The sequence below is a fragment of the Oncorhynchus mykiss genome, chromosome 6 (assembly GCF_057628025.1).
Source record: "Oncorhynchus mykiss isolate SJ-2025 chromosome 6, ASM5762802v1, whole genome shotgun sequence".
Classification (NCBI taxonomy): domain Eukaryota; kingdom Metazoa; phylum Chordata; class Actinopteri; order Salmoniformes; family Salmonidae; genus Oncorhynchus; species Oncorhynchus mykiss.
Window position 1 is genome coordinate 48,300,072 of NC_143027.1, and position 10,855 is coordinate 48,310,926.

The 10,855-nt window shown below is 43.7% G+C and overlaps 2 protein-coding genes across 3 annotated transcripts; one reads left to right on the forward strand and one right to left on the reverse strand.

Annotated features, from left to right (window-relative positions):
- Positions 1–395: 395 nt before the first annotated feature.
- LOC149982885 (uncharacterized) lies at positions 396–1,585 on the reverse strand. The gene is made up of 4 exons (XM_090238059.1): positions 1,470–1,585; positions 1,163–1,267; positions 942–1,008; positions 396–731 (listed from the first exon to the last, which is right to left on the reverse strand). Exons 1-4 carry the CDS (start codon positions 1,485–1,487, stop codon positions 526–528), a joined length of 396 nt encoding a protein of 131 aa, XP_090094185.1. The 5' UTR covers positions 1,488–1,585; the 3' UTR covers positions 396–525.
- Positions 1,586–3,416: 1,831 nt separating this feature from the next.
- Positions 3,417–10,641, forward strand: LOC118964905 (uncharacterized). 2 transcript variants are annotated; one of them, XM_090238060.1, is made up of 2 exons: positions 3,417–10,096; positions 10,600–10,641. In XM_090238060.1, the coding sequence occupies exon 1, from the start codon at positions 8,237–8,239 to the stop codon at positions 9,872–9,874; it is 1,638 nt and encodes a 545-aa protein (XP_090094186.1). In that variant the 5' UTR covers positions 3,417–8,236; the 3' UTR covers positions 9,875–10,096; positions 10,600–10,641. The 2 variants fall into 2 exon arrangements, with proteins under 2 accessions (XP_090094186.1, XP_090094187.1); XM_090238061.1 differs by having other exon boundaries at positions 10,605–10,641.
- Positions 10,642–10,855: the final 214 nt, after the last annotated feature.

Sequence of the window (10,855 nt, forward strand, 5' to 3'; positions counted from 1 at the left end):
AGAGAGCACTGGGATTCTGGGGAGGTTGCCCCACTCCTCAGGTTCACCCCCATGATACGAGCTAGCGCTGGTAGGAGAATTCGGAGGGCTGTCTGGGTCACGACTTTAACAATCTTCAGACACAGCATGGAGAGCTGCTCGAATGTGAGCTATGGCCAACAAACAGAGTAATGTTTTTGTCAATCAAGCAATTCCATGACACCATTCCCTATATAGCGCACAACTTTTGACCAGAACCTTATGTGGAGAGACTTACATTATTTTTCATGCCCTGCTGAATCACTCTCCATTGGCTAGAGAAAAGAAAAGGAAGGAAACATATTTTACCTGCACACTGGTGTTGAGTTAGTGGAGTCACTAGATAGCCATGTCAGGGAAAATAAACGTGTATTTATTTAAGCAATTAGCAAGTCCATGAGATATTTTGTTCTTGATTTACAGGAAGAGTTAGGTGTGTGGTTACAGTGATGTTAGGGTTAAGTGTAGTGTTTGAAATCCCATTTGTGGTTAGAAGGTGCACTATGACTATAAATTCAGAGTTGTTGTATGTGAGGTTGGAAAAAGACATGGGACTTGCTCATCAGTTAGACTCCTCAGGAAGGAGAGGAGGATTGGGGCACAGCATGTCCCAATCTTGAGAGAAGGCATTAGAGTCCTCTGAGCCTCCTTCTCCAGCTGCTCAATGATAGATCCCCTTTCCCGGAAACCACACCCGGGTGTCTGAGAAGACTCTGGGAAACCGCAAAGAGAAATCTAAAGTTGAATCTGAACTTGATCCCTAATTTCCTTCACCTTTAGGGATTTGATTGCACTGGACAGGTAAAAGCACATCTCTCTGCGGGCCTCCACTATATTGCTTTCACCTATATAGATACTATCTACTCAGATCGGTGCTGATGAATTTGAACACAACCTGCACCCAACATGAAGTAATCTCGGACCTGCACCAATGCTGCTGTCCTCCTCCACGGAAGTCTTCTTGGCACCGCCACTGGACTTACGTTTAGCCTACATGACAACAGATTATAGGTCTAATAGCAGATCTAAGGTCAGTGTAGCGTCTCCTCCTAATGCTTTAAGGCTAGGATTTAGTGATAGTAAACTAATCCTAGATCTGTGCCTAAGTAGGCAGAGCATGTGTAAAGGACAGCATATTTCTTACCTTGCCTCCTGTCCTGTTCTTGTTGGTCTCATGTGTCTCTGTTTCATCCTTCATGTTCTCCACGACTTTATTTTGGTCATCCGGGGGATCCTCCCATTTCACGCTCTGGTGGATAAATAAGAGGTCAATATCAGTCCTAGGTTGTGACTTTATGAAACAACTTATTCGCTCCTATTTTAAACAAAACGGCAATAGTGGTCAGATTTCAGGCCATGGATCAAACCAGTGAGACCTATTGCTGTGTTAGTGACCTACTATATTGTTAGTAATTTCTCCTCTAAACTCAAAATAGGCAAATGAACCATACCTTGCTGTCATCTGACATGATGAGTAGCTTATTGTTGTAGGCTGTTTAGAGGAAATACTAATACCTCCTTTGAAAAAACGTCAGTGAACCATCGGCAGACAACTGAAGTGAATATGAACGTCCTTGAATTATGCCAAAGCATTGTTGAATACTCGATTCTGATTGGCTGAAGCCAGAGCATTCTTCAAAGATGTCATACACACATGATGTCACAATTAGATCTAAGTCTAATATCTATATGAATTGTCAATGTCATTAGAAAACAAATCAAAGCTTGTCAATGTTCTGCCAAACGAAAATATGTCTAAGTGCACGATTTTGTGTTTAATTTATGGTTTATCATGCATCGTCATTCATCACCATATACAAAAACGTAACTCGCTGCCATCCATTAGCTATAATTCTGAGGTTGTAAAGCTGCAAAACTAGGACGTGCAATAAATTATAACCACTTGCAGAATAATTTCAAATCAGACGTTCAAGGGGGCTTGAACTATTTCAGCACTGTGGAGCTGTCCGCTGCATAGAGCTGACACGTTTCTTGGCGTCAGGGGACAGTGCCATGGTGCTGAAATGTTTCGCGTCAGGGCATCACCTGAGACCGCGGCATGGTGCTGAAATGGAGCAGGGCTCAGTTCTATGGATATCTCATGCGGATTTTCCTGGTAGCCTATGTATAACGATACTATTATTACATTATTTTCATCCATCCGTCAACACAAATGGCATGTCAACGTTCCCCAAATAATAATGCAATGAAGCCAAGCCGAGATGTATGTTTCTTCATCCAGAGGACGAAGCACCACTGTATCATCTAAAACCTTCAGAGAGATCCCTTAAAACTGTAGTATAAATTCTCCACGGCTGTTAATGTAGCTAGGTTAATTTAGCGAGACATGGACAAATCCAACACATAGCGTTTCTACTGAGTCCTGCTTAGAGGTGACTGACCGTCATGTTGCTAGTTGTAATGACGCTTTTAAAACAAGAATAGTTATTTGTAATTGCTCTGGGAGCTAATTATTGCAGAGCCCAGCTACACATCCTGCTCGCTGGGCTCATTATGGACAGCCAATGAGCAGTTCAGGTGAAAAAGTCAGCCAGATCTGATCCCTATAACATACATGATACTAGGATCCTGTAGCAACCTGCCGGCCTGCACAATCCTCCATGGCACGAATGCTACACGCGCAATATGGTATGCTAACATCCCACAACAATTCCCCAATTGGAATTACTTGCCTAAACTTCCAATCATACTTATTTTCTAATATCAACCATAGTTTCTGCACTTAAGGCAGACTTGCCATTAGAACAAGATGGAATTAGGACAACTGTAAAGCTCGTAGGCTAAAATGAACCTTACCTGGCTGTCGTCAGCCATTATGTGTAGCCCGTTAATTAAGGCTCTGCGCCTCTGATACTGCAGCTATTCTGTAACTGTTAAACTCGTCTAATCGTATCCGTTGAAAACCCGTCAGTGAACCGTCCTCAAACACAATGAACTGATGTCAATATGGACATTAACCTTCACATAAAGATATCAAATACATGACGTCAGATATGTCTAATCAGAATATATATCATAGTGTCACAGTACGTGCTGTTGACAGCCTACCCCGAAATCAAACAGGAACATGGATTATGTGAAATCTGTTGTTAATGTATCGGGAATGTTTTTACAATTGTATAACTGCCTTCATTTTACTGGACCCCATGAAGAGTAGCTGCTGCAGCTAAAGGGGATCCACAATAAATACAAATACAAACCCAATGCACCATGTATCAACTTGTTTTGACATATCACATGGGATATGACAGTTCCTGATTCTGAGATACTGTAAATCAACAGACCTTGAGAGGAGATAAAACATCATCTGTTGATCTATTTCACAGGTTTCTGGTGGTTTCTAAGCATTCTACATGTGTTGGGGAAGGAGGGTGGGATCTGTCCAGAGCATCTAATTACATCAAGTCTTGCTGTTACAGTATATGCACAGTTACAGTATATGGCTATAGTGTAAAACACAGAAACCTCAGAGGTCACCGCATGTGTGGGAGGTGGTACAAAGGAGATATCAGAGGTATGAATAGTGGAACTAGGGGCTCCATTGTAAACCAAAACAATGATAACTAACCTGAACAACAGTATACAAGGCATATTGACATTTGAGAGAGACATACAGCGAGGCATAAAGTAATCGCAGGTGTTGATTGGGAGAGCTAGCTAAAACAACAGGTGAGACAACAACAGCTAATCAGCTAACACAACAACAGCAGGTAAAATGGCGATGACACACAGAGCCTGAGATCGCGGCTGGCTGGGGCCGACAGATAAAAAATAAATAAACAGAATGGAGTACCGTGATTAATCGACAGTCCAGCAGGCATCAGCTATGTAGCCAAGTGATAACAGTGTCCAGAAGGCAGCAGTAGATGGTACAGGGAAGGCGCCATTACGCTAGCACGCGGGCTACACTGCGTTTAAAGTTAGTAGCCCTCCGACGGAGGCCGGTTGAAGGCACAGCGGATGGAGTATTCGTCGGCAGACCAGTCGTGGTGGTGCGGTGGGGGGCAGATAGAATTTAGAATGCTAGCAGGGAGATGCGCCTGGCTCACGGCTAACTGGTGCTACCTTCGTGGCAGTGGCGTTATCCACTATAGATCCACTATAGCCAATCGGTAGCAGCGATGAACCGGTGCCAAGGTCCATAGTTTACAGCAAGGATCAGGTGGAGTATTGGGCTCTAGCCGTGTATGAGTGGGGTTCGGGAGAACAGCTGAGTAGGCCGGGAGGTGGGCCTCAGGGATAGCTTCGGTACTGGATGCCACGATAAGTGCAAGCTAGCTGTGAGCTAGTTAGCTGCAAGCTGTGATCTAGCTGTGAAGATCAGAAGTAGTGGTCCAGGGATTACTGCAGGAATCCGGCGTTGTTGTGGAGAGACTAGTAGACTGGCGATACTAGTAGACTGGCGAGTATTATCCAGGCTAAGAACAGGGCTGGTATCTGTGCAGAAGGTAAAAGCCGCTAGCATTGGCTAACTATGACTAAATAACTTTTAGCTAATTAGCTAGTTAGCTTCTGGAGGTTCTTGAATGTGTTCTAAAATAAAATAAAAAATAATAGCGATACCGTATCACATTGGGTGAAGCAGTGTTACCTCTTTACTATTAAAGTGTATTGCTCTCTGTTTATGACTGATAATAGGACGTAACACAGGGATGAGGAGAAAACAATCATTTGGATCCTACACAACACGTTGTTGTACCTAAATAATTCCACAAGAGGGCGACATATAAACATTTCTTAAAACCAATTAACCTCTAGTGCCTTCAGTCCATGACGTCCCCGACTAACTAAAAGTCTGCGTCTGCAAAAATGCTCTTTTATCATAACTCGACATGAAAGTAGCAAAGCCAAAACAGTCAATGACATGCTTTTCGGGATATACAATTAGCTATGGTGGAAGAAAAGGTAAGTGAAATATAGGGGAAGGTAGAACATGTTTTACAGTAAGTTTAAAGTTGTTATCACCAATTTAGCTCTGATAGGCCTTTGGCAATCCAAGCTTTTGGGATCGTACTCAAGGCTACTTGGTTTAGCCTGGCTATAGCCTAGGGATACAGTCCAATAATATCTCTTTCTCCTGAAGTGTACACTCTCGTTCGCTTCTTCCTACAAATCTAAAATCATTGGATTGGTGGAGGCATGGGCTAGAGAGGAATATGCTACCAAATAGCACCTTATTCCCTAATGTAGGCCTACTTTTAAGGAATGCACTATAAGGAATAGATCAATCAACTGGCTCGCTAAATGGGGTACCGAAATACATCCAAAAGAGGTCGACACGAAATTAGACTAGGTTTATTTCTGTTTTGACCTGCTGAGTCGCAGTGCTTAGTGAACAGATTTCAATGTGGGCCTAGCTGTATCGAAAACGGTTGATGGGGAAAGTGTGTAATCTGATCAATATATTTCCCCCCCAATATTAATGAGAGAATGGGAATGTGCATCAAGGTTTAACATTCCATGACGTGGTATGAAGTTCTTAATTCGTCAGTGGCTGCAATATTGTCCTCGGTAAACTCAACATGAGTGAAAACAACACAGATAAGGACACGTTTTTCGAGATATAAAAAATACTGTATGCTATTATGGATGAAGAAAATGTAGGTTAAATGACACTAAATATTTGGGAATGTAACTAAGGAAAACGTCATTTAAGATAACATAGGCTATTGCAAAACAAATGTCTAATTCTCTCTATTAAGTCAATCACCAGTTTAGCTATGATATGGCTGTAGCTCTATGATGTCCTTTGCAAGAATCTAATCTGACATTGACATGAAATTCCTATGTCCTTCAGGTAGTACAGAGAGATGATGATGATCCCCCGAGGGAGGGGAGGGAGGTTGTTGAGGAAGAACCAGTGGCCCAGCTCAAGAAGGAGCCCAAGAAGACAGGAAAGGTAAAATGTCAGGAGTGACAGGGCAACTACTAGACTAGTAACACTCAATTGTCACAATAGCTGCATTGACCTGATGTAACATGTCTATTATTTGTGATCTGGAATCTATTCTATTATATTCTATCCAAGGCGAAGAGGAAAAGTAGTGCCAAGAAGTCAGGGGAGCAGGGCACTGATACGGATGCAGGTCATAGATTTTCCCTCTGTAGTATGATGGTTCTCTAAACCTGCATATCATAGATAAAGGTCATGTTAGAAACTGTAGTCAGTAAGAAATGTTGCATGGATAGTTTTATTCAATAGTCCTATTGTAGCAATTTTATCAAAGTATTGTATTAAGAGAAAAGCGTCTGACTTATCCTGAATTGTCCTAGTTGGTAATAACATATTTAGGATTGAGGAATAAACACCCGGACAGAGGATCTGTTATTGAGCTCTTGGAGAAGAATGCTCTTAAGGCTGCATTCGGTCCAGGCAACAAAGTAGAGATGGAGGACTGCTACCCAATCCTCATCTCATTCATGCGCAATCTTACTGATGAGTATGTTAGAACCATGTTTTGCTCTAGCCTCACATATTTTGTGCAGAAGGAAATAAAAAGTAAGTAAAACACATTTATTTTTTCTTTTCTAGTCAATGGCAAGTGATCTATAAAGGATTTAAAAAACCTGTAAGTTTCTCCATCAGCCTTTGACCTTTGATTTGGGAATGTTGTGTTGAATCAAGAGAGAGGAATTAACCATAGTTCTATTCTGCTATTACGTTCATTAATCTGTCATACTTCATCCAACTTTGAATTCAGCCACAGATAAGGAAAACGATGTTGGTGAAATGCATTCTGTTCAATCTAGAATACTTTACATCAGTCTCATTGCCAAACCTGCTGTGTTCTGTTTTGTTTGTGCAATGCAGATGACAAAGGAACAGCTTGCAAAATTGTGCAAGACCATTGTCAACTTCATTGCACAGACCACCCTGCAGATCCTGCTGCCGGCCCTGGCCCGCATTCTAGGGGTGACGGGCTTTTATGACAACGCTGACTCACTCAAGAGGGGTGGCAGTGCAAGATCCTTCACTGCCTTTGAGCAGAAAAGACTAGAGCTCATCCAGGAAGTTAAATATTTGGCGAAGTAACTGTGGCGGCAGGGCTCTCCGACCAAGGTCTAGCACACCCTCTTCCAAGAGGTACTCTATGTTCCCCATAATGTGTGTGTGTGTGTGTGTGTGTGTGCGCAGTTATTCCTAACCCTCAAACTGATGAACAATAATTTCCCCATTTCAATATTTTCCAGCTTTCTAACAGGTGTGTTTTGCAATATCTAATGCACACATATAAATTACATTTAGAATACTCAATTATAATGCTTGTTAGATTTGTTAGCACTAAGATATCGATTTTCCAACTTCAGACAGCAATTAACATGCTTTGCTTGTTCATTTTAAAGTTCCCAGACCTCACTGAAAGTCCACCTGGGAATGCCAGAGGACAGTATCATCAGCAGTGTCCAGGAGCAACTGTCAAAATCTGAACAAATGGTGGATGCAGGACAGCTTTCACAAATAGATAAAGTGGTTGGAACTATGCTGGAGAACATTGAGAAGATAAGCAGCGAATGTGGCGAGGAATTGGTCTATCAAGAGTCACTGCGGTCTTCCTCCTCGTTTTCATTCTCAACTGCCAAATCACAGAAGACAGAGTGGGAATTTGCACTCCCATTCCTTCTGAGTTACCCGAGAGTACTGCTCAGCCCATTGTAAGATGCTCAGTCATTGACATGAGCGAATCTACTAAGCCAAAAACAATGGTGTGTGATGCCAGAACAAGCATGTTTGCCATAGCCGATACCATCATGAAAAAGGTATATCCAGAGGCAGAAGGGCAGGTTACATCTCACCCTGATCTAACAGATCCAATAGCTAGACTGGAGGAGCTCATATCTCAGGGTAGGATTGGTGCTCTCTCCCATGATCTCAGTCACCAAGTCAACCGCATAATTTCCGATAGCAACTTGACCCCTCTGGGACTGACAGTGGCGGCTGGAAAGAGTGCATCTGATACCATCCTTTCGAAGCTGAAGAGGAATGACAAGGTGGGGAAGCCCACAACTTACGAGCTGGTTCAGCTGTTTGTAGAGGAGTCTGTTAAGTGCCTCCTGCTTCCTAGTTTTGTGCCCTATTCAACTTCAATGAGTTTGGCTCAGGGGGCCAAGGTGTTGGCTAGAGTGTCTGAAGATAGAATTTCATGCTCTTCTTCTTCTTCATCAGTATTTAGTGACAGTCAGTCTCTTTACCAAAGTTATGGTAAGCCAGGTCATGTACTCTGTGGATTCTGATGCAGAAAGTAGAGGATCCTCTCCAACTGAATCTCTCCAAACATCTGAAACCACTATATCTGATGTAGGCAATCTATTGAGTGGCAAGTCCTCCCCTCGGCTGTCTCCTTCTGGCACCATTATGGCAACAAGCGAGACCTCCAATGCAGCACAAATCTTGAAGGCCAACATTGATGGAGAGGAAGTGGATACCACCAGTCATTCTGGTGTAGCTCAAAACATTGTCAGGGACGATATGTCAACCAGCCCAGACATGGTCAAAGATGTCACACTTCCAACCCCATCCTCTGATAACTTGGGCAGTGATGATGACTTCACCGGCCTCATCAGCATGTTAGTAATGAGAATTCTAACAGAAATCCAAACCCCAGCAGAAGATTACCCAGTTGACGTCACACGCAAGTCACAAGACCTGATCCCTAAAGTTATGGAGGTCTTCTGTGCATGGTCAGGCTGCTCTGAGACACAAGCCTATCCAGAGAACTTGAGGATTCATAAAGTCTACAGAGTAGTCTATAAAAATCTGTTGGAGGAGTTTGACTTGGAGAAAATCCTCCAACAGGCCGTGTCGACTCAGGACTCTTCATTTGATAGGATTCTTGTCAAGTCTTTGAGTGAAGCGCTTCTCCACAGATGTAATGAGGCATTGAGGGCAGCCTCAAGAACGGAGCGACGCCTGGTGAAGAATCCTGAGCTTGCAGAAGTTCATAACCGAGAGATTCATAACCTTGTGAAGGCAGGCTTGTCCCAACCAGAGAACGAGTGGCCGACAGCCCCCAGGCGTACGGCCCCTCCGCAACCAACTGAAGCTTATGAGTTAAGGAGGTCCGCCCAATGCTACAGCATTTCTACGGAACCAACAACGGCTCTCCCTGACCTAACACAATCCCAAACACTGCCGGATCTGATCACTGCCACAAACCAGACCTCAGATGGGGTGGCTTCTATACCTACCTCCCTCGCGGCAGAGACACTACTCCAGCAAGCACAAGCAGTTAGCTTCCCTGAGGAGTTAAAAGCTCTGAAAGCCGGTAGGGAAGTGGCTAAGGACAGCCGTCTTCTCTCTCTTGCCCCAGAATATGATCCAATCCTTGGAGTGATCAGAGTCGGAGGGAGGCTGCGCCAAGCAGAGGTTTTGGACCCAGATGCTATCCACCCAATTATCATTGACTCCAAACCCTTGGGATATCTCTCTGCAGACATCGCTGACCCCGATCCGGTTACACCGAATATGCTCTTGATGGGACGCCGAGATGCGTCACTTCCTCAAGCCATGTATGCTGATACCAACCTCGTAGGCAGACGCCGGTGGCGACACAGCAAAATCTTAGCTGACCATTTTTGGGCCCGATTCATTCGGGATTACCTACCAAGTCTACAGCACAGAGGGAAATGGCGGAGAGAAATGGCCAGCCTGGAAACTGGCCAAGTAGTAATGATGGTGGACCCTCAGCTGCCTCGAGCCTCCTGGCCGGTGGGCCGTATAACTAAGACTATGCCTGGGACCGATGGTCGTGTTAGATCAGTGAAGAACCGGACATATATCCGGCCAGTTGCCCGACTAATTCCTCTCCCTGAGATGACAGAGGACGGGGAGCAATGAGCCTTTTTTGAGGAGTGTGGAATTTAACAAATTTCCGGGGTGGCTGTAGAAAAGGCCCATTGCCATTTACTCAGCTGGACCAGGGGCGCTCTAATTAGGTCAGGTGGAAATGTCCGACAGATCTCAACTCCATAAAAGGAGGAAATTGCCATCGCCTGATCTCGCTGCTTTCTCTTCCTTAACTCCATCTGATCCAGAAGTTCTGTGCGTCCATGAATCCACGTAAGTCCACCGACTATGTTACCTTTCATCTGAATTATCTGTGGCGATCGGGAGAGTGGGCCATTCAGTTATTGTTTATAGGTTTTACCGCGGAGCGCGGCTTGGAGCGCACGCTTCAAACATATTGTGTAATGTGAATTGTCAATGATCACGGCCCTACGGATCCTCATAGGCCAATTATGCAACCGATATGGTTCATATGTATTGAAATTGATTATATGTACACATGAAGATAATTGAAAGAGTGAAATGAGAAACGTCATTGTTTGCTAACTGATAGACTTTGATCATGGGGATTATAGATTGTATAACCATTCCCTGTTTGTATTCTTTCATGATTTATGATAAATAGTTACGAGCCTAAATGTCTCGCGGATGATTACTATTGACTTAATGAACTGAACTGTTGACCTCCCTAACTTGTGTTAATAATGAATGATATGATTTGATCTTTGATTATGAATCTGATTGGATACATGTTATTTGTTTCCTTTGTGATGCAGCACAGACTACTCAGTAAATATACCACTTTATGGTTAAAGGAATTCCTGCCTCAGTCTCATCCATTCCTCTGTCACCTGACACGTGACCACCTGTTCACCTTCACTGTCAGTCATCCTACCTGTCCAGCTACTCACACAGATTCCACTAATCTTTCAACATCAGTCAAAACCACCGGGCCTAAGGCTCTTCCACTGGCTGAGGATGTGAGGGCTAGCAGCGGGAAACTATCTTTTCTACAAAGGCTGGTCAGGCTGA